The sequence below is a fragment of the Carcharhinus amblyrhynchos genome, chromosome 1 (genome assembly GCF_965287045.1).
Source record: "Carcharhinus amblyrhynchos chromosome 1, sCarAmb.v2.hapA, whole genome shotgun sequence".
NCBI classification, from domain to species: Eukaryota; Metazoa; Chordata; class Chondrichthyes; order Carcharhiniformes; family Carcharhinidae; genus Carcharhinus; species Carcharhinus amblyrhynchos.
The window spans coordinates 140951544-140975919 of NC_137324.1; the positions used below are offsets into that span (position 1 = coordinate 140951544).

The 24376-nt window shown below is 42.9% G+C and overlaps 1 protein-coding gene across 4 annotated transcripts in view; it reads left to right on the top strand.

Annotated features, from left to right (window-relative positions):
* Positions 1 to 24030, top strand: part of fstl5 (follistatin-like 5) — a 553829-nt gene extending 529799 nt beyond the window's left edge. For all 4 annotated transcript variants that reach the window (XM_080193441.1, XM_080193448.1, XM_080193454.1 and 1 more), the window contains 3 exons: positions 11708 to 11815; positions 15233 to 15357; positions 22242 to 24030. In XM_080193441.1, coding sequence (XP_080049567.1) covers positions 11708 to 11815; positions 15233 to 15357; positions 22242 to 22944 — 936 coding nt within the window. In that variant the 3' untranslated portion in view covers positions 22945 to 24030. The remainder of the gene's footprint in view (positions 1 to 11707; positions 11816 to 15232; positions 15358 to 22241) is intronic.
* The last annotated feature ends 346 nt before the right edge of the window (positions 24031 to 24376 follow it).

Sequence of the window (24376 nt, forward strand, 5' to 3'; positions counted from 1 at the left end):
TAGTCTTGCACCAGAGAGAACTTCAATGTCTAGTACTTTGTCTTGCCATCTAATGCGTATATTCTGCAATGATCAGTCATGTGGAAATGTTTGAGCTATCTTACATACTTTCGATACACAGTCCACGTTTCACAGGCATACAGGAGGGTAGTGAGTACCACGATGCTGTAGACCTTCAGTTTTGTTGCTGGGCTGATTCCTCGACATTCCCATACAGTGGAGCGCAGTCTACCGAAAGCAGAACTTGCCTTTGCTGTTCTACAGTTAACTTCTGTATCAATAGTCACTGTTTGAGAGAGGGTGCTTGCAAGATAAGTGAACTTATCCACTGCCTGAGTTTCTGCCCTTTGATTGTGTTTATGGGTTCTGTGTACGGTGCATGAGGAGCAGGCTGGTGTATGACTTCAGTCTTTTTAATATTGATGGTGAGTCCAAAGTTGTCACAAGCCATGGAAAATTTGTCCATACTGACTTGCATCTCTGGCTCTGAGCCAGTATACAGGGTGCAGTCATTGGCAAAGAAGAAATCTCTCAGAACAGTCTCCTTCACTTTGGTAATAGCTTGAAGTCTCCTCAGGTTGAGGAGCTTCCCATCCACTCTGTACTTGAGGCTGATTCCAGCAACACTGTCCTGGAAGGCATCATTCAGCATGGCAGTAAACATCATGCTGAACAGTGTGGTGCGAGCACACAGCCATATTTGACACCATTGGTGACTGGGAATACCTCAGAAGATTCTCCGCCGTCCAGTACTCTGGCCATCATGCCATCATGGAACTGGCGTGCCATCTGAATGAATTTGGAGGGGCAGCCGAACTTTGACATGATCCTCCACAGGCCTTGTCGGCTGACAGTGTCAAAGGGGTTCACGCGATCGAAAAAGGTTGTGTAGAGCTCACAATTCTGCTCCTGACACTTCTGAAGTTGGCACACGGCAAAAGTCATGTCAATAGTCCCATGGCCTTTGCGGAAGCCACACTGTGACTCTGGAAGAAGGCCCAGCTCCAGATGAGTGCCCAGACAATTTAGCAGGACTGTTGTGAGGGTTTTTCCTGCGATGGAGAGCAGCGAAATTCCTCAGTGATTGTTGCATACTTGCTGATTGCCCTTCCTCTTTGTAGAAGTGTATGATGGAAGCATCTTTAAGTTCCTGAGGAATGGACCCTTGCTTTCAAAAGGGCTGGAACAACTCAGTGAGCTTCTCGATAAGTGCAGGACCAGCAGCTTTGTAGTTCTGTGGGTATGGCGTCTGCCCCTGGGGCTTTGCCACTGGATAGCTGGCTGACAGCTTTCGTGACTGCACTACTACCGGTGGGTCATCCATGGCGCTGTTGATATCGACCTGGGGAATCCTGTTTATCGTCTCATCATTAATAGATGATGGTCGGTCGAGGGTGGCTTCAAAGTGTTCAGCCCATCTCTGCAGGATCTGAGCCCTCTCCGTAATGAGAGTTGTACCATCTATACTCAGGAGGGGGGATCTTCCAAGAGATTGAGGTCCGTGGAGAGTGTTGAGGGCTTCATAGAACCATTTCAAGTCATTTCTGTCAGCGTATCCCTGTATTTTATCTGCCTTGGCCCTCAGCCAGGCATCCTGCATTTTTCGCAGTTTATTCTGGACTGTCCTGCGAGCACTGGTAAAGGCGTTTTTCTTGACAGCTGATGATGGGTCGTTCTGATAGGCCCGATGAAGACAGTGCTTTTCAACAAGTAGAGCCTGTATCTCCTCATCACTCTCATCAAACCAATCATGCTGCTTGCGGGTAGAGGGCCCGAGTGTCTTCAGTGCAGGTGAATGAACAGCATCCTTGAAGCTTTCCCAGTAGTCTTCAGCACTTCCTGTGAGGTGTAGGTCAACAAACTTGATTTCTAAGTCTTCAGCCAGTACTGGAGCTATGCTGGGGTTCTTTAGCTTGGCCGCATTGATTCTTCTCATAACCTTGCTTCCCTGTGGTCGCCTCTTGGGTCTGATGAGGTGCCTCATTTTGGAGACAATGAGCCTGTGATCTGTCCAACAGTCAGCACCACACATGGCCTTGGTTACTCTGACATCCTGTCTGTCTTTTCTCCTGACAATGACATAGTCGAGAAGATGCCAATGCTTAGAGCGGGTGTGCCTCCACGGGTAGGCAGACGGAAGGTTGTGTTGGTGATCAGGAGGTCGTGTGCTGCACAGGTCTTCATTAACAGTACGCCGTTACAGTTAGACTTGCCCACTCCATGCCTCCCAATGACTCCCTGCCAGGTTGCAGAGTCACACCCTACTCTTGCATTGAAATCGCCAAGCAAGGTCAGCTTGTCGTTACTGCTGATAGTAGGGTATCTAGTTCTTCATAGAACTTGTCTTTCATCACGTCTGGGTTATTCACAGTGGGGGCATAGGCGCTGATCAGGGTGGCTTGACTTCTGTTCTGTAGCGGAAGCTGTAATGTCATAAGCTGGTCGTTCGCACCCTTGGAGAGACTAGCAAGTTTCCAAACAAGGTGACTCCTGACAGTGAATCCAACTCCAGCATCACAACGCTCATCGCTGCCGCGACCGCTCCAGAAAAAAGTGCAAATGGAGTTGCAGCAGACACATTAGTCTTGCTTGTAGGGGCAGTTTGAGTTTAGGATGTGAGACGTGTGCATGATTCTGGCTGAAGCCAATTTTCACATGGAAAGTGTTTGTCCTGCTAGCTCATTCTCAAGGGTGTTAGTAAACCTTGAGTAAAGGATTAGCACTCAGATTGAGTTGGAATCCATTGCTTTATAGGGCTCTTAATAAATTAGAAGAGAGTCTAGACTGGGATCATGTGATGGGCCATCTCAAAGACTGTGATGCTATCAATGTAATTCATAGTCAGCTCTATCAGGCCTCTGCAAGGTCCATGAATGAAACATTTCCACCTTGGCTGGTGTATTGAAATGATGGCTCATGGTTCCACATTAATGCTATGGCTACCTAGGAAAAAGACTATTCAGCGTTGCAAGGTCCTGAGTGGGTGCAACAGTGAGGATTGTCCTCAATGAGGATACTACAAACAAATCTTGAAATCTCAGCATGATAAAGATGTCAAGGGTTCTAGGTTTACGATGTGCAAGTAATGAGCAAGTGCAAGAAACAGTGACAAGGGTACATGTGGTGTTCTAATGCTGATGCTTCCTGTTGACCCACCCATCTGGTTATGCCTGAAAGCGTTACTGTTTGGTCCTTCCCTCTTTGGGAGCAGGGTGAGAGGAGTGCATTTCTGGTGAAATGTGGCATCCATCTGCTGATGAGCTGCCATGCGCTTTAACTTTGTGAGGGCAGAGGTGAAATCGCTATTCTAGTTAAAGTTGCCTCAGGTCAATGCAAAAGCAGAGTGCTGTTCAGGAGCTGCAGCAGCCATATTTAGCATAATCAAATGATCAAACCAACATCAAGATGAATACTGATATTTAATTAACTTTCAGAAATCTTCAACACCAGCAACATCGGATACCCACCAAACTATGCAGCCACAGTACTCTGTGGAAGCTGGCAAATTTGAGTTACCACAACTACCCATGATCAGGCCAATAGTCACAGCTGCACTTGCCCCTCCTTGGGAGCATCTTGAACTTCTTGGAGTTCAACTCACCGTTGCTGCTTGGCCACAGGTCCTCCTAGCCCTGAACCTGGCCTTCTTTTCCTCATTTGTATGATAGCTAGAGCAAAGCAAGGTTGCCGGCAGCCTGAATCCTCAATGTTCTTTGAATCAATGGACAAATCAACTTAATAGATTTATTGAGGATGTCCTTAACAAATTTCTATCCACCTCCAAGTTGGCAGTCCAGTGCTCAACCTGTGGCCTGGCATCCACCTACAAGAACGCAAGAAATAGAAGCAGGAGTAGGCCACCAGGTCCTTCAAGTCTGTCCCACCTGCACAATCATGGCTGATCTGTGCCAGCCTCAGCTCTTTTTCTGTGCCATTTTCACATAGCCCTCGCCGTTCCTTGATCTATTAAATATTTATCTACTTCCACTTTAAATACTTCTAATGATCCAGCCTCCACTAACTTTTGAGACAGAAAATTCCAGAGATTCACCACCCTTTATAAGAAGAAATTTCTATGCACCTCAGTTTTAAATGACCAGCCCTTTATCCCCTTGTTCGAGACTCTCCTACTAGTGAAAGCACCTCACCATTTACCCTGTCAAGTTCCCTCAGAATCTTATACATTTAAATTACTCTTCTAAACTCCAAGAAATACAGGAAGGTTGTCCTTTCTTAATAGGACAACCTTCGCATCCCAGGAATTAGCCTGGTGAATCTCCTTTGGACTGCCTCCAGTGTTACTACATCCCTTTTAAGGCAAGGGGATCAAAACTGTATGCTGTATTACAGGTTTGGTCTCACCAACACTCTGTACAATTGTAACAAAACCTCCCTACTTTGAAACTCTAACCATTTTGCAATAAAAAGCCAAAATGCCATTTGCTTTCTCAACTACTTGTTGGATCTGCTTGCTAGCTTTTGTGACTCGTGCACGAGAACACCAAGGTCCATCTGTACTTCACTCACTTGCAGTCTCTCCATTTAGATAATAATCTACCATTTGATTGCTCCTACCAAAGTGCATGACCTCATATTTCCCCAAATTAAACTCCATTTGCCAGGTTTTCGCCCAGTATCTATATCCTGTTGCAGAATCTCAGTATCCTCTTAACTCTTAACTTTATAAGACCCTTGTCAGACCCCACTTGGAGCACTGTGCGCAGTTCTGGTCACCTCACTACAGGAAGGATGTGGAAGCTATTGAGAGGGTGCAAAAGAGATTGACAAGGATGTTGCCTGGATTGGGAGGCATGCCTTATGAAGGTAGGTTGAGGGAGCTAGGTCTCTTCTCTCTGGAGAGACAAAGGTTGAGAGGCGACCTGATAGAGGTTTATAAAATGTTGAGAGGAATAGATAGGGTGGATTCTCGGAGGCTATTTCACAGGGCTGAAATGGTTGCTACGAGAGGACGCAGGTTTAAGGTGCTGGGGAGCAAGTACAGAGGAGATGTTAGGGGTAAGTTTTTCACTCAGAGGGTGGTGAGTGAGTGGAATCGGCTGCCATCGGTAGTGGTAGAGGCGAACTCGCTGGGGTCTTTTAAAAGACTTCTGGATGAGTACATGGGATTTAATGGGATTGGGAATTACAGACAGTTCTGTGGCCTGGTAGGTATGGGTATGATCAGCGGAATCTGTGGGCCGAAGGGCCTGTTTGTGCTGTAGTGTTCTATGTTCTATCTTTGTATCATTAGTAAATTTGAATCCCTTACATTATGTTCCTTTCTCCAGATTAGTGAACAATTGCAAGCCAAGAGCTGATTCCTGCGATACTCCACTTGTTATGTCTTTCAACTCAGAAATTAACCCATTTATTATAAGTCCCTGTTTTCTTTCTGATAACAAGTCTTCAATCCATGCTAGCATGCATTCTCTAATTCCATGGATTTTTACTTTATGCATCAACCTCTAAATCAGCACCTTGACAAATGCCTTGTCAAACTTAAATACACTACATCTACAGGTTCCCCTCTATCTATTCTCTCTGATACACCTGCAAAGAATTTGAGCAAATTTGTCAAACATGATTTACCTTTCATAAAGCCATGTTGACTAGGTTTGATTATATTCAGTTTTCCTAAATGATTAACAATTTCCTCTTTTATTATTGATTTCAGCATCTTGCTAATAAACTAACCGGCCTATAGTTCTCTCTGTCTTTCTCCCTTTTTGAATAAAGGATTCACATTGGATGTTTTCCAATCTTCTGGACATTTAGCGAGTTATAAAAAATTTCAACAAATGGGAAGTGCAACCACTTCCATTAAAACTCTAGTATGCAGTTCATCAGGTCCTGGTGACTTTAGCCCCTTGAGTTCCTCTAATACTCTATCCCTGGTGATTGGGATTATTGTAAGTTTGACCATGCTATTTGAAATCAGCCCATCTGATGACTCAGGATTATTTGCAATGTCTTCCATGGAGAAGATTGATGCAAAAATTTATTTAGCATATTCACCATTTTGTTATTTGGTGTTATCAATTTACCCGCCTTGTTCAGTGAGGTCCCACATTTACCTGCTAAATTCTACTTATATATCCATAGAAACTATTTTTGTTTGTGTTAATGCTGTCTGCAAGGTTTCTCGCAAAATTAATTTTGCCCCTTCATATGAGCTTTTGCTGCTGGATCCTAAAAACTTCCCAATCTTCTGATCTACCATTATCTCTTGCTACTTTGTATATCTTGCATTTCAATTTAACATTATCCTTGACCTCCTGTGTTACCACAAGAACATAAGAACTAAGAGCAGGAGTAGAATATCTGGCCCCTCGAGCTTGCTCCATCATTCAATAAGATCATGGCTGATCTTTTCATGGACTCAGCTCCACGTACCTGCCCACTCACCATAAATCTTAATTTCTCTGCTGTTTAAAATTCTATCCATCTTTGCCTTCAAACCATAGATTTTGCCTCGATAGGGAGCATATCTCTGAGCATTTTGGACCAGCTGTTTGAATATCTGCCACTGTTCACTACTGACTTGTATCTTAGCTTGTATACCCAGTTCACCTTAAACAACTCTCCCTCATACCATAATAACTGCCCTTATTTAAGTTTATGACACTGGTTATGGACCTTTGGCATTATTAAGCCATTTAGAACATAAGAACATAAGAAATAGGAGCAGGAGTAGGCCATCCAGCCCTTCGAGCCTGCCCCGCCATTCAATAAGATCATGGCTGATCTGTCGTGTCTCAGTTCCACTTTCCCGCCCTCTCCCCATAACCCTTAATCCCCTCTCCTATCAAAAACCCATCAACCCGCGTCTTAAAAATATTTAGCGAGGCAGCCTCCACCACTTCAACGGGCAGAGAATTCCAGAGATTCACCACCCTTTGAGTGAAGAACTTCCTCCTCAACTCCGTTCTAATTCGCCCCCCTTTTATCTTGAGGCTGTGCCCCCTAGTCCTATTGTCTTTTTTGAGCGGGAAGAGTCTTTCCACCTCTATCCTATCCATCCCATTCATCATCTTATACGTCTCAATGAGATCTCCTCTCATTCTTCTAAACTCTAACGAGTACAAGCCCAGTTTATTCAGCCTCTCCTCATAGCTCAACCCCCTCAACTCCAGTATCAGCCTAGTAAACCTCCTCTGCACTCCCTCCAAGGCCAAAATATCTTTGCGCAGGTGCGGCGCCCAAAAATGCACACAGTACTCCAGTTGCGGCCTCACCAATGCCCTATACAGCTGCAGCAAGACCTCCCTACTTTTATATTCAATCCCCCTCGCTATGAAGGCCAGCATCCCATTCGCCTTCCTGACCACCTGCTGCACCTGCAAGCTGGGTTTTTGCGACTCATGCACAAGGACCCCGAGGTCCCTCTGCACCATCGCCTGCTGCAGTTTTTCGCCCCGTAAGTAATAGTCCTTCCTACCATTCTTCCTACCAAAGTGGACCACCTCACACTTGCCAACATTAAATTCCATTTGCCATTTCCTGGCCCATTCGCCCAGCCTATCTAGATCCTTCTGCAGACTCTCCACACCCTCCGCACAATTTGCCGTTCCCCCAATCTTGGTGTCATCAGCAAATTTCGACACTCTACACTCGGTTCCCTCCTCCAGATCATCTATATAAATGGTAAAAAGCTGAGGCCCCAGCACCGACCCCTGGGGCACTCCACTAGTCACCATCCGCCAATCCGAATAGCACCCGTTGACCCCCACTCTCTGCCTCCTATTTGACAACCAATCCTCTATCCACGCTAACACCCTACCCCCAACTCCATGTCCCTCGACCTTCTGCAATAACCTCTTGTGAGGCACTTTGTCAAACGCCTTCTGAAAATCTAGAAAGACCACATCCACCGGCTCTCCTCTATCCACCGCCCTAGACACATCCTCATAGAACTCCAGTAAATTTGTCAGACACGACTTCCCTTTAATGAAACCGTGCTGCGTCTGCTCTATCAAGCAATTCCCTTCAAGATGCCTCGCAATTTCCTCCTTAATGACAGATTCTAACATTTTACCTACCACAGACGTTAAACTAACCGGCCTATAATTCCCCGCCTTTTGCCTGGCACCCTTCTTAAACAACGGCGTAACATTTGGCCCATCGAGTCATTCGATCATGGCTGATATATTTCTCAACCCCCTTTTCTCTGTAACCTTTGATCCCTTTACCAATCAAGAACTTGCCTTTCTCTGTCTTAAATGCACTCAGTGACAACCTTCTGTGGCATGAATTCCATAGATTCACCACCCTCTGGCTGAAGAAATTCCTCTCATCTTGGTGTCTGAGGCTGTACACTCAGATCCTAAGTCTCTCCTACTAATGGAAACATATTCCCCACATTCACACTATCCAGACCTTTCAGCACTCTGTAAGTTTCAATTAGATCCCCCCATCATGCTTCTAAACGCCATAGAGTACAGACCCAAAGTCCTCAAACGCTCCTCATTCATCAGGCTTTTCATTCTTGGGATCATTCTTGTGAACCTTGTTTGGACCCTTTCCAAGGCCAGCACAGTCTTCCTTAGATAGAGGGCCCAAAATTGCCCTCAATATTCCAAATGCGGTCTGACATATGCCTTACATAGCTTCAGTCGTACATCCCTGTTTTTGTGTTCTAGTCTTCTTGAAATGAATGGTAGCATTGCATTTGCTCAACCTTAAGAGAATCCTGAACTGAGATTCCCAAGTCCCTTTGTGCCTCCGCTTTCTGAATTGTATCCCCATTTAAAAAATAGTTAACGCCTCTAATCTTCCTCCCAAAGTGCATAACATGTTGTTTTCTATCCGCCAAATCTTTGCTCACTTTCTTAACCTATCCAAGCCCTTCTGCAGCCTCCCCACCTCCTCAATACTACCTGTGCCTCCATCTGTCTTTGTATCATCTGCAAACATAGCCACAATGTCTTCATCTAGATCATTGATATATAAAGTGAAAAGGCGTGATCCTAACCTCGTTAGTCACAGGCTGCCATCTTGAAAAGGACTCCTTTATCCACACACTCTACCTTCTGCTAGTCAGCCAGCCAATCTTCTATCCATGCTAGTATCTTGCCTCTATTACCATGGGCTCATATCTTACTCAGCAGCCTTATGGAATTCCAAGTAGATAACATCCACTGCCTCTCCTTTGTCTAACCTGCTCATTACTCATTCACTCAGAGGGTGGTGAGTGAATGGAATCGGCTGCCGTCAGTGGTGGTGGAGGCGAACTCGCTGGAGTCTTTTAAAAGACTTCTGGATGAGTATATGGGATTTAATGGGATTGGGGGTCATAGATAGGTCTATGGATTGGTAGGAGTTGATGTGATCGGCGCAACTTGTGGGCCGAAGGGCCTGTTTGTGCTGTAGTGTCTATGTTCTATGTTCTATTACCTCCTCAAAAAATTCTAGCAGGCTTTTTCAGACATGACCTCCCTTTGATGAAACCATGCTGACTTCACCCTATTTTGTCATGTACTTCTGAAATCTCATTTCCTAATATTCTCTTATTAATGGACTTTTAAAGTTTACCAATGACTGAGGTCAGGCTTGCTGGCCTGTAATTTACCATCATTTGCCTCCTTTCCTTCTTAAACAAGGGTGTTAATTTAGCAATTTTCAAGTGCTCTGGGATCCTCCCTGATTCTAGTGATCACTGAAAGATCACCACTAATACCTCCACAAATCTCTTCAGCTATCTCCTTCAGAACTCTAGGATGTAGTCTATCTGATCCAGGTGATTTTTTCACGTTCTGATCTTGCAGCTTCCCTAACACCTTCTCCTCAGTAATGGCCACCATACTCACCTCTGTCCCCTGAGTCTGTTGAATTTTTTGTGTGTTACTGGTGTCTTCCACTGTGAAGGCTGGTGCAGAGTCCTGGTCCTCTGCTGCCCATGAGTATTTCTCCAGCATCATTTTCCTGCAGTCCAATGTCCATTCGTGCCTCTCTCTTACCCTTTATACATCTGAAAAAACTTTTTATTGAAGTCTTTCCTCTCTCCCTGCACTCTTTATTGAAGTCTACTCTCTCCAATCTCTTTACTGAGGTCTTACCTATCCCCCACGCTCTTTATTGAAGTCTGGCCTCTTTCCCCACACTTATTACTGCAGTCTCGCTTCCCTCTGCCCGTTCTCTTTATTGAAGTCTCGCCACTTTCTTGATGCTCTTTATTGAAATTTTGTCTCCCTCCAATGCTCGTTATTGAAATTCCATCTCCTTCCCTGTGCTTTTTATTGAAATCTCGCCTCTCTTCCCACACTCTTTATTGAAACATCATCTCTCTTCCCGTGTGCTTTTTTTGAAGTCTCACTACTGATTTTAAGTCTCTTCTCTCTGCACTCTTTACTGAAGTCTTGCCTCTCTCTCTCCCCACTCTCTTTAATGAAGTCTCACCTTTTTCTCCATGTTCCTTGTTTGAAGTCTTGCCTCTCCCCATGCTCTTTATTGAAGTCTTGTCTCAGTGCATGCTTTACTGAAGTCTTGCCTCTCTTTCCATGCTCTTTACTGAAGCGTTGTCTCCTGTGTGCTTTCTTGAAGACTCTGTGCTCTTTACTGAAATCTTGTCTGTTTCTCCAGGCTCTTCATTGAAGTCTCACCTCTCTCCCCATGGTATTAAGTGGGAGTTTAGGTGTTTCTAATGTGTTGGTGCGGGCTCAATGGGTAGAATAATTCTGCACTATATGCATCTGTGATCACCAAACTGAGTGGTCTATTCTTTGATCTGTAGAGCTGCCCTCCAGTAACGGCTTCCCAGCCGCAACAGTGCCAATTGCCCTCAGCAACTCCACCTGCCAAATCCCAAGTTAACACAACCTACTTAACACTCAACTCCAACAATGGCCACTGCTGACTGAAGCTGCTGACTGTTGGCCCTCTGGTTGGACTGGCAGGTTTTGGGGGCAGGCCATCATCCTTAATAGGGATGGCAGTCCTGGTGTCAACCACTGCTCTTTACAGAAGTTTCGCCTCTCAGTAAATGCCATGGATCCTGCTGCCAACTGAATCAGTTTTGCCACTGCTTTTGGTCCTGGCACTGAAACTTCTGCTACCGCTGAAAAATTCAATCTATGTATTTCAGATGCAAGTTTGACAAAGGGTTTTTTTCCACCTTCAGTGTACAATGCAGATTAAGCACTGGGAATAATTGCATAATGAAATCATAGAACAGAATCATAGAATCCCTACAGTGCAGAAGGAGGCAATTCAGCCCATCAAGCCTCTATTGACAACAATCCCACTTATTAACACCACATATTTACCCTGCTAGCCCCCCCTAACAGCAAGGGGCAATTTAGCATGCCCAATCAACCTAAACCCCCTGACACTGCTCCCTATGTACCACTGCCCCAATGCTGCACCATATCTTCCCGACACAATTCAGCATTGCTCCGATATTTTTCAGCAACACAGCCACCAAAAACAATTTTCAGTGCTCCTCTCACTTTAGCCACTCACGTCGTCGGATCCCTTGCATCCTGTCTTAATGATGGTGTGGCTTCACTTCAGTCCTCCTATTCTGCTTGTCACTGGCAAGTCAGAGGTAGGACCAGAAAGTAAAATCGAGGTTAGCTGAGGGCACTCCTGCTGACTGCAAGACTTTGTCACTTCTCTAATACGTTGTTATAGACCCTGGAAATGATTTTTATTTATTTTTGATTTAGAGTTTATGCAGCAGCCCTTTATTTGATTCTTTTCTCCACTGCAGGTTGTAGCCACTGATCCAGTTCCAGTGAAACTTCATTATGATAAATCACATGATCAAGTCTGGGTTCTTAGTTGGGGTGATAATGAGAAAAGCTCACCGACACTGCAGGTAAGTATGTTCATTTACAGTATTTAATTAGTTGTACCCTTAACAATAAATGTTGAACACAGTTATTACAAATTAATATTCTAGCACTTCAAATTTTAATAGGAGACTGTGCCAGTCAAAGAAAATTGCAGGTAAAGTTAATACACATTTGCTACAATACTGTTTTCTGTAACTACACAGTTTTAAAGAAATATTTAAAATGCAAAATTAGTGCTCTTACCTGCAGTTGATGTGCAAAACATTGAGTATTTTTATTCTTTCACAAAATATGGATGTCACAGGCTGGGACAATATGTTTATTGTCTATTTCCAATAATCTTCTTGAAACACTGCAATCTGTTTTATTATTACTGCCCTTTGGTTTCTTGAGATCCAAAACCCAAGGTCAAACTCCTCTTTCAATGTTTGACCTGGTTAACTCAATGGCGTGCACATCATGGCCACAGATTTCTTGCTCCTGATTCGGTTGGAAGCAGAGGTAGAATGGCAGAAGGAATGGCCTTCACATGGCATGGCTGGAGCTCCTAATTCTTTCTGATATTTTCTACCAAGAGCAGGAGAGGAAGCGCAAGTCCAAACAGTTCTGTTCCTTTTTAGAAATAAGTTTACATTGTGGTGGGTGCATTAAGAGCCCATCGCCAGATGTTTACAGATTTAGTGGGAGGTGGCCAGGATTCAGCAGCTGTCATTTTCAACACAAGCTACATGGAGGCATGAAGAGTTTTAAAAGCTGAGTAATTTTTGTGGAATTTTATTTGAAGTTCTCAGTTCAGAGATCCACTAGGATTAGCAGTTCTGAGGTAAAATTTAGGAGATGTATGGTACTTGGATGAATTCAGTTTTTAAATGCGTCCAGCAAAAAACCGCAACCTAAAGAACAGATGGGGGTGGAGAAAGCATAAGAGACCCAGCAGTTAGTCAAAAACAAGATTTATTTATCATACCAAGATTACCTACATAGAAACACAGAAGAGGCCATTTGGCCCTTTGAGCCTGTTCCACCATTCATTACTATCATGGTTGATCATCCAACTCAATAGCCTAATCCTGTTTTCTCCCCATAATCTTTGATCCCTTCACCCCGAGTGCTATATCTAGCTGCCTCTTGAATACAGTCAATGTTTTGGCATCAACTACTTCCTGTGGTAATGAATTCCACAGGCTCACCACTCTTTGGGTGAAGAAATGACTCCTCACTTCTGTCCTAAATGGCCTACCCCAAATTCTCAGCCCAGGCTCCCAATGCTCCATCCCACTACTGCTCAAGAAAGGAGAGGTGCTCAAGAACAGAGTATTAGTCAACGCAAACTGCAAAGATCTCCATAACAGAGACAGTGCAAGTGTCAGCAGAGCCCCAATCTGGCACAGTGTAGGAAAGGTCATCTGACAGTTAAAGGTCAACAAGTTGGAATCCCTACTAAAGCATTAAAACATGACAAAGTTTTATTGGCATGAATATATTATCTCATTTATTTAGAAAGAGGAGAACATGCCAGGGGATCACATTACACGACGCTGTAATTGTGATCTCCTTCAAGAAAGGTGACAAGTCCAACTGCAGTAACTACAGTGGAATTTCCCTGTTGTCAACCATAAGAAAGGTCATCATAAGAGTCCTCCTTAATCCCTGTGGCTGAAGAGTTCCTTCCAGAATCACAGTGTGGATTCCATTCATGAACAGGGCACAATGAACATGAGCTGCACCATGTGGCAACAAGAGAAATGCAGGGAACAACAGCAACTTCTTTCCATGATCTTCTTTGACACTGTGAACCTTGAGAGACTATAAAACATCCTCTTCGGTTTCAGCTGCCCCTAAACATTTGTCTGTTCATGATGACATGTAAGGCTTGATCCTAACCAATGGATCCACGGAAGACCCAATTCACATTCAGACTAGGGTCAAGTAAGGCCTGTGTCATCACACTGACAGAAAAACTAAGTGATTCCTTCGCTGTTTTCTTTTGCCATGCCTGGCACTCACCCATTCCCTTTCTGCCTGTGTACTATTTTCCTGTGATATGACTACGTCACTGTCCATGCTTTTACAAAAATCACATTCTTGCCGATGCTCCACAGTGAATCCAATCACAATTTCAGGTCCAAAACACAGATTTTGAGTCGCTGCAGCTGGAGACACTTCCTGCTCATCTGGTCACCCTGGACTTCCCACACCGTACAAGAGAAACATTGCATCTGACCAAGCTGCTCTTATGTAACTTATACTTAAATCATTCCTGTTACTTATACTTGCTCTAGTTTAGGGTAGGTTAAGGACAGTAGAAATATTTACCAGGTCGTACTTACCAAGACCGCTGCTCTTCTTTCTGAGGAATGGTAGAAAAGGATCACCTCACTCCTTCTCACTGAACACCCTCAGTTACCAAACTCCAACTTTCACACTCTCCTACTGTCCAGAAGCATATTTCAGTGTGAACTTTAAAAGAGCCTACTTTTATATTCAACTAAATCAGGTTCTGGAATCCAGTTTAAGCCAGTTATCTAATTAACTGTAGTTGCAGTATCAGCCCTGTTTTAAAGCTGGACTAAACTTCATTTTTATAAAGCTTTCTAATTATATATTATCAACAAACATAATGGAAAATAAAATCTCATGATCTTTTAAAATCAGCAACAAATTCCATTCCTTCAAAGTTGAATAACAAATATGAATAATTCGACAGGACAAAGATTGTGCAGCTTTTTAAACTACAAAGATTATTAAAAGTCTGTTTGAATATTGCTGAAAGGGGAGGCATGTTAGCAAAACTTTTCATCTTACACTCTTCAGGACAAACGCAAGAATGTCAAATTTCAAATGATTAGAACAATTTATACAACAAGAGAAAAGGGTGTAATTCTTTGAAATTTGGCATTCTTGCATTTGCTCTCATGCAACACCAAGTACTGTGCTACCAAAAGTTTTTTTTTGTATTCATTCATGGGACATGGGTGATACTAGTTGGCCAGCCATCATTGTCCTAGTTGCCTTTGGAGGGCAGCTGATAGTCAACCACATTGCTGAGGCTCTGGGGTCACATGTAGATGGCTGGGTAAGAATGGCAGGTTTCCTTCCTAAAGTGAACGACTTGGGTTTTTCTGACAATCAACAATGGTTTCATGGTTATCATAGGTTCTTAATTCCAGATATTTTTCATTGAATTTAAATTCCACCATCTGCCATGGTGAAATTCAAACCCAGGATCCCAGGGCATTAGCTGAGTTTCTGGGTTAATAGCCTATAGTTCAGTAGTTTGTTAAGTATTACTTCAACAGCACTGTTTCTAAAAAAAGCCTACACACTATAATAAATTGCATGTTTCTTTGTAGTTAATCACAATTTGTCATTTTAAGAACATTCATAAAATTTAATCTGCATTAGATAAATTTTCTACTTCACTAAATTTTTCTGTGCAGGTAATTAATCAGGCCAGTGGGAGTGCAGCCCATCACACCATCCATACCCAACCAGTCGGCAAGCAGTTTGACAGGGTGGATGATTTTTTCATTCCATCTACAACCCTTGTCATTAACCACATCAGGTAGGTGTGCAAACGATAACAGGAGCAATTTCACTCTTAGTTTAAACGTTCTGTGGGAGGGGAAGTAAAAAAATCCGAAGGTTGCAGAAACAATAATTTTACTATGGCAATAATACTGTAAAGATTCCTGATTTTCTTTTAATATCTCCCAGTTAATTAGCATGAGATTCAGTTCACTTTAAATTTATTGCAACATATGTAATTTTATTTGTTTTTCTGCGTGAAAATGTATGTAGACAAGTTAGAAAATGCAGCAGCAGATAGCTAATTTCACATCAAATCCAGAAGAGGGATGGTGAGCAATGCTATTTTTACAATGTAGATTGTATTAAATCTAAAATTGGCTCCTGCCCCACAATCTGTTTACCCAATGTCAATGAAAATCGATAAATTTTGGCCTTCAACCAAGCATTGCCTTGTCAATAGTTCCAGTGTGAAGCAGTGGTAAAGACTTGTATCTACAAAAAATACAAAAAAACTGCGTTTAAACGTTTAATCTGTCATACATCTGAAAAAAGGAAATTTCAGAGATGATTTGGTTGGTAAAGCCCTAAAGGATTCTCATTGTGACCAATGGTGTACACATTCAACAACATTTCAGTTGTTCATTTTTACAGACTGGAGACAGGTAAAATTGAAGTATCATTGATAGCTGCTTGCTACCAGGTATCACGCATGACTGTCATACCTTTGTAACTGGGGTATCATATTCTGTTAAACAGTCTTATAAAGATCTCAGCAGGACATTTGCAGTTACACTAAATTCTGTCCCTTGATTAATATACAACTAATGATTATGACTATAATGAATCAAAAAGTATGATTTCTTCAGCATGATATTTGGAAATTATCAATTAATTTTGAAAGAAGATGCCTCATTTTTTTAAATATTGAGGACAGAATCATAATTATATTTCAGAATAATTCTAATTGAAAGCATACCTGCTTCATCTCCTACCTTGGCAGCGTAGAAACTTTCAAGCTCCCCAGCGTGGCTTGGAGGCTTCCCCATAGATATGCTCAGGAATCCCTCCCAGAACTTCACAGATAAAGGATTGCACAGCAATTACCCAGAAGTGCAAACTTTCTCTGGGCAGTTGTGTTGTGCTGTGCAACATCCGAAAATGCGATTTAAATTATAAACTTCTGATGTTCAAAAGTTGACAGTTGCTCAGAAAAAGTGAGAAGAAATAAAAGTTCTTTAAACTTCTGGGTAGCTATTATAAAGGTTCAAGGCTAACCCTAGCTCTCCCAACAGCCCTGACCTCCAATGGATTCCCCTCTACCCCACCTGCTCTGCAGGCCCTACTCTCACCCCCACACCCGCTTGAGACCTGATGCAGCCCCCCATTCCCTGCATACACAATGCGCCCTGATCTGACTGCCCACCCTGACCCAACCCCAACCCAACCCTTCCCTCCCGTGGTGCGATTCCCCCGATCCCCTTCTGGTTCAACATCCACTCCATCCCCCTTCCCAAAGACCAACCCACGCAAGGTCCCATCCCCATCTCCTTCAAGATCCATGCCTCCAACACACCCCGCTACCCCTGGCCTGTCAACCTTAATAGTGCTTTAAATGTATCTATTTTATGGCAGCTGGGCTGTTAAAATGAGGACTTACCACCTTCACTTTGATGGAACTAAAATTTGACTCAGGACCTGACTCTGAGTCTTAGACCAGTCAGGACCAGTCTAAGGCTCTGCATTCAGGTCACAGTCCCCTCTGGAGCTGTTGGTTCAAATCCCACTCCTGTTATTTTTTTCACAGAGTGAGTGTCTGGAACATACTGCCAGAGGAGGGTACAATTTTGTCTTTTAAAAAACATTTTGAAAGTTACATGGGTAAGATATGCACCCAAATGCAGGCAATTAGGATTATCTTAGTAGTTATAAAAAGGATGGCATGGACAAGTTGGACCAAAGGGCCTACTTCCATACAGTAAACCTCGATGACTCTATGCCCTTAAGCAGTCAGGTACTCAGCCTGAGTTGAAATGTTGGGCAAAACAGCCAAAAAAAGTAATTTACTATAAGTAATTGCGCAGCAAGTGGCAGTCCAATGCTAATGCCACTCCAAGGAAGTTACAGCTCAATAAGTACTCTTTAATGCTCATGGCTAAAGATTATCCTGAACTTCATGCAAGTTTTTCTGTGAAGCTAAATGGCATGATGACATAACATCACCAGGGACCCAGGTTCGATTCTAGCCTTGAGTGACTGTGTGGAGTTTCCATGTTCTCTGTACCTACGTGGTTTTCTCTGGTAGTCCAGCTTTCTCCCACAGTCTCAAAGACACTGTAAGATGTGCAGATTAAGTGGCCATGCTAAATTGCCTTTTAGTGTCCAAGGATGTGTAGGTTCAGTGGATTCTCCATAGTAAATGCACGGGGTTATGAAGGTAGGGCGAACAGGAGAGCCTGGGTAAGATGCTCTTTCAGTACAGACTTGATGGGCTGAATGACCTTTGTCTCCACTGTAGGGATATATAGTTTTATGGTACTAATAGGACCTGTACATATTTAAATTTAAAGCTGTCTGATTCTGTTCCCACCATCCGTAAATTTCCCAAATAATGGGAGATAGTCTGTGCATCCATCTGACAGGACTCTCCACAATTAATTGCCTAACTCATATATAATTATTCATACAAAAAAGTCAATATTTTAGTCACAAGGTGATTAAATACATGTGATGTGATTACTAGTTTGCTACCTGCTAGGACTTAAAAGCAATCAGGTCTAACTGGTCAAAAATAAAAGAATGGAGTTGTGAAACTGGGTGAGGCCAACAACTTGCAATGGGCATGCAACAAATTAGCATCAGTTTTTCACTGTTTAATTTTTTATTTTCCATTTTGTGTGTGTGTCCGTGTGTGTGTGTGTGTCCGTGTATGTGTCCATGTGTGTCCGTGTGTGTGTGTGTGTGTGTGTGACTGTGTGTCCATATGTGTGTGTGTGTGTGTAACTGTGTGTCTGTGTGTGTGCATGTGTGTCTGTGTCCATGTCCATGTCTGTGTCCATATCCATGTGTGTGTCTTTCTCTGTGTGTATGTGTCTGTGTGTGTGTGTGTCTGTCCATGTGTGTGTGTGTGTCTGTCCATGTGTGTGTGTCCGTGCGTATTTGTCAGTGTGTGTGTGTGTCCATGAGTGTGTCTGTGTCCGTGTGCGTGTATCTATGTCCGTATGTGTGTGTCCGTGTGTGAGTGTGTCCGTATGTGTGTGTGTGTGTGACTGTGTGTGTCTGTGTGTGTGTCTGTGTGTGTGCATGTGTGTCCATGTCCATATCTGTGTCCATATCCGTGTGTGTGTCTGTCTCTGTGTGTATGTGTCTGTGTGTGTGTGTGTCTGTCCATGTGTGTGTGTGTCTGTCTGTCTGTCCATGTGTGTGTGTCCGTGCGTATGTGTCAGTGTGTGTGTCCATGAGTATGTCTGTGTCCGTGTGTGTGTGTCCGTATGTGTGTGTGTGTGCATGTCCGTATGTGCGTGCATGTCTGTGTGTGTGCACATCCACGTGTGTATGCATGTCCATGTGTGTGCGCGTGCCCATGTGTGAGCGCATGTGTCTGTGTGTGCGCATGTGCATCTGTGTGCATGTCCTGCAGATGTTCCAGCTTCCTCCCACCGTTCAAAGGATCGTTCGATTGGTTGTACTCATCAAATCAGCTGCTGCTTTATCACCAGTTGAGATGATACTGACCAAACTGAAATCCTGTTGCAGCTGGACTGACTGAATCCCATCTCATCGCCAATTTGTGATGGGAGTGTCACAATGTTTTTTTGTTGTAGTTAAAACTATGATTCCCCTCAAGTAGCCAGACAAAGCTGTTTAAGATGATTCATTAAAGACTGTAGATTGCACAATGTTCAGCGACCTTCAAGGCTCCTCAGATACTGAAGCAGTTCATTAAGAGACATCTGAATTACTATGATTACCCAGCTTTTCAGCCTCTTCCTTAACCCCCTACACTCATTTGGCAGGATCTCATCCCTCTATCTACCAATGTCATTGGTACCAATGTGCACAACAACCTCTGGCTGCTCACCCTCTCCCTAAACATTTCATGCAATCACTCAGAGACATCCTTGACCCTGGCAACACACTATCCCTGGAGTCTTGAACACGGCCACAGAAATACCCATCTGTGCCCTAACTGGCAAGTCTGCTATCACGATGGACTTTGCCTGACCCTGTGGATCCAGTTTGCTGCTGTCATACTCCCCTGAGAGACTATACCCTCAAGAGTATGTTAGAGAGGGGAATAGCCACAGGAGACTCCTGCACTACCCACCTACCTCTCTTGGCGATCACCCAACTACCTGTTGCAACCTGCGGTGTGACCACCTCCTTGTAACTAGTATCTATCTCGCTGTCTGCTCACAACTGCGTGATCTGTGAGGAGCTGCAGCCATATACTTCTTGCACACAAGGTCATCTTTATCAACTACTCCCTGATCTCCCATATCTAGCAGGAGAAGCACACAACTGGCCTAACTGCCATCTCTGCCTCTTTGCATTAAGAAAGATTTAAAAAATCTTACATTACCTTTAACTTGCTCGCCTTTCTCACCAATGCCCGGTATTCACCTAATCTTACATTTATACCAACCAGGAACAGATAGCTGCTGGACCTTGTGGGAAGGTATTAAACTGAAGGAGGGCAAATTATGACAATATTATGCAAGGAGCAGTTGATTTCGGGCAAGCCCACATTTGACATGAACAGTGTTCAGGACCAGCATGTTTCAATAAGGAGCAAGTTAAGGAACCCTTAGATAACGAGAGAGGTTGTGAAGCATATGTAAGGTTTTGGAAGCTAAAATCGGACAGGGCTCATGGGGAATATAAAGAAAACAGGAAAGAACTCTACCGGGGAGAGCAAGGAGGAGCCATAAAATGTCCTTGGCAAATAGGGTTAAAGAGAATCCCAAGGCATTTTATACGTACATTAAAAACAAGATGATAACTAGGGAGAGAGTGGGACCACTCAAGGATAAAGGAGGGAACTTGTGCTTGGAGGCAGAGGATGTGGGCGAGATCCTAAATGAATGCTTTGTGTCTGTATTCACCAAGGAGAAGGACATGGAGGATAGTGAGATTAGTGTGGAGCATCCTAATATGAGGTCAAGAAAGCAGTGGTGTTCAGTCTCTTGAAGAGCATTAAGGTCCACAGGGCCCAATGGTATCTACCCCAGGTTAGCGAGAGAGGAGATTGCTGGGGCCCTGACAAAGATCATTAGCTACCCAGAGGGCTGGCGAGCAACTAATGTTATTCCTCTGTTCAAGAAAAGAAATTGGGATCATCTAAATATATAGACTCACATCGGTAGTTGGGAAGCTATTGGAAAGGATTCTTAAGGATAGGATTTACGTGCATTTAGAAAAGCATGGCCTAATTAGGAAAAGTCTGCGTGGTTCATGCCTTACTAACTTGATTGATTTTTTTTGAGAAGGTGATCAATAACGGTAGAGCAGTGGATGTTGTGTCTGTGCATTTTTGTAAGGCTTTTGACTCGGTCTGTCATGGGAAGCTCATCCAGAAGATTAAGATGCATGGGATCCACAGTGACGTGGCCTCTAGGATTCAGAATTGGCTTGCCGATAGAAGTCAGAAAGTAGTGCTAGAAGGGTATTCTTCTGGCTAGAGGTCCGTGACTTGCAGTGTTCTGAAGGGTTCATATTGGGACATCTGCTGTTTGTGATACATACATATAAATGACTTGGATGAAGACATAGATGGGTGTATTAATAAGTTTGCAGATGACACAAAGGTAGTTGGAGTTGTGGATAGTTGTCGAAGATTGTCAAAACATACAGAGGAATATTGAGGAGTTGTATATGGATGGAGAAATGGTAGATGGAGTTTATTCTGGGCAAGTCTGAGACACTGCATTTTGGGGGATCAAATGTTATTGCATCAAATGCATTGATGTACAGAGGGATCTTGGGGTTCATGTCCATAGAAAGGGACCATAGAAGTAGGTGCAAGTAGATATGTTAAGAAGGCACATTGCACTCTTGCCTTCATTGGTCGGGACATTGAGTACAGAATCAGGATGTCATGTTGCATATAACTTTGGTTAGACTACACTTAGAATATTGCGTTCAATTCTGGTTGCCACATTAGATGTGAAAGCTTTGGAGAGGGTGCAGGGTGCTTGCAAAGATTAGAGGGCATGAGCTGTAAGGAAAGAGTTACAAACTAGAGTTGTTTTCTCTGAAGTGGTGGAAGCAGAGGGGAGACCTGATAGAATTCTATAAAATTATGAGAAGCATAGATCGGGTTGACAGTCAGAATCTTTTTCCCAGTGTTGAAATGTTTAATACTAGTGGGCCTGCACCTCAAGTGAGAGGGGTAAAGCTCACAAGAGATGTGAGGGGCAGTTTTTTTACAGCGGGTGGTAGGTGTCTGGAACACCCTGCCGGGGGTGGTGGTGCAGGCTGATATGATAGATTGTTTAGATAAGCACATGAATATGCAAGTAATGGGGGGATATGGACCAAGGGCAGGCGGAAGAGATTAGTTAATTAAGGATTAATTTGGCATCATGTTGGCACAGTATCATGAGCCAAAGAACCTGTTCCTGTGCTGTACTATTCTATGTGACCAAAGTTAACTATGTGCTGTGAAACAACACATTGATAACTCGTAATAAAACTATTGTTCTAAAACATGTTTGTGGTCTTTTGAGTGATTTTGTGGTTAGGAAGAAAATTCATAGTTCGCTGCTTTACAGCTTTTGTTATGCACTTTATTAATAGCATAAATGCAGTTTTCTCAAATGCAAGTCAGTGTCTTTGTATTTTTCTGCTACTGTTTCCCTAATATGTGTTACTTTTGGAAGCACTGAACATTTTCACTACTCTATGCCCTTTTATTTGTAGGTTTGGATTTATCCTTCACAAAGGTGAACCAGCCCTTCACAAAATTGAGCTTGAGACAATGACATACGTTAAGACCATCAGTTTGAAAGACTATAATTGTGTCCCACTATCACTGGCCTATACTCACCTTGGTGGATACTACTTTGTTCATTGCAATGCTGGCAGTACAGGTGCAACTGAACCACAAATCATAGTTGACAGTGTCACTGATTCTGTAATTGGCTACAATGGTGATATATCAGGTGTTCCTTACGTTTCTCCAGATGGACATTACTTGGTCAGTATAGATGATCAAAAGGGTCTCATGAGAGTTCAGTCCTTCACCATCCAAGGGAAAATCCTGGAATCTTTTGAGATTCATACAAACCTTCATATCACTGATGCCACCTTTCAGCCCTCTTTCACTGAAGCCAACCAGTACAATGTCTTCGCCAGCTCCAGTGTGCAAACGGATGTGCTTTTTGTGGAACTCTCCACTGGGAAAGTGAAGATGGTGAAAAGTCTGAAAGAACCCATGAAGACAGAAGAATGGCCATGGAACAGTAAAAACAGAGTGATTGTAGGCAGTGGCTTATTTGGCCAGTATCTTATGACCCCATCAAAAGAATCTTTGTTCATTCTGGATGGAAGGCTTAATAAATTAAATTGTGAGATTACCGAAGTGGAAAAAGGCAACACAATAATTTGGGTTGGTGAAGTGTAAAAGGCTAAATTACTTGCCTAATCCCTGATATTCCTGCACTTACTCTACACTTTGTGTTACACCAATTTTGTTCTTTTATCCACCACAAAAGATAACTAATTAAACATAAAACTAGTTTGCAGACATAAAGAGCAGGAACTCTCAACTACATAACCATAGATACTAATTGGAATTTTCTCATTTCTGAGTGTGATTAACACTGCAACTATTATTTGAACGTAATTTCTATAGCTACACAGCTATACAGACTGCTGCAGGGAATTGTTGAAGATATAATGAAAGAGATGCTTTTACCCTCTTTTCCCACTTTTGCTTTCAAATTGGATTCCAAAATCAAAAATGTTCTCACTTAATCTTTTAAATCCAGAATTATTTGTGCCTTGTGTTTCCAGGAAGAGCGTTAATCCCATTTTGGCTACATATTGTAACACAGAAAAAAGCTGTTCCAATATATGTATGACACTGTTAACGCTGAAACCACTGATTAATTCAATAGCACTGCAAGTAGTGATGTCTCCGATATCAGTTTATTGGTCATGGAATGAAGTAACCAGTTCCTCTTCCTCAGCAGATGTATTGATGCAAAACCAGCCTATTAACATTTTTTCAGCAACATATTCGGACTCTGTCAATAAATTTGTAGCTAAATGTGGCTGAGGCAATTTAGGGCGTGCTCCAATAAAATGTGATAATATTTTTAGATTTTCTTTGCTTCACTTTTTCTGGACTGACACCCTATTCAACTAGCTGTGTCTTGTGAACAGGATTTTATACCTATGATCATGTACGTGTATAGCAACTGTTAGAATCTGTGATTGTCAGCTATTAGTTGGGAAGTATGGGATGTGGGAAGAATCTGCCCAACAACTGTGCAGCTGACTAATAAAATGTTTGGGTTTGTAGTAACTGAATGACTTTTTTTTACCAGTAATATTCTATCTCGTGCGATCTACAATGTGAAATGTCTCTTAAATAATTATCTGTCCACACATTGTTCTGTGTCATGTAATGGATATCCTAATTTCTGAATGTTGTATATGTAGAAATTTGCTTGACACTCGAGGCAAATAAAAATCTTACATTTTACGTTTTGAGTCTGAATCTGCTGAAAACTTTAATGCAAGTGCTGTGAAACAAGTGAAAGTTGGAAATGTTCTGAAGAGGCTCAAATTATTGATCCGCAGTACTCAACACCCAAAAACTAAGACAGCATGCTGCATGAACAACGTCTGGGAACTTGGTTGGCAATGCACTGCTGCTTCGCCTTCTACACTTTGCATGAGATTTTCCAGCTGCCCTGCGATGTATTTGTCAGTGGTCTTTCAGCCCGCACCCACACCTCTGAGAAACGTAGTGTCAGGGGACTGGAAGATCCTGGAAGGGCTGGAAATTTTCATCTCCTCATTTTGCACAAGAAAGCCATGTAATTTCC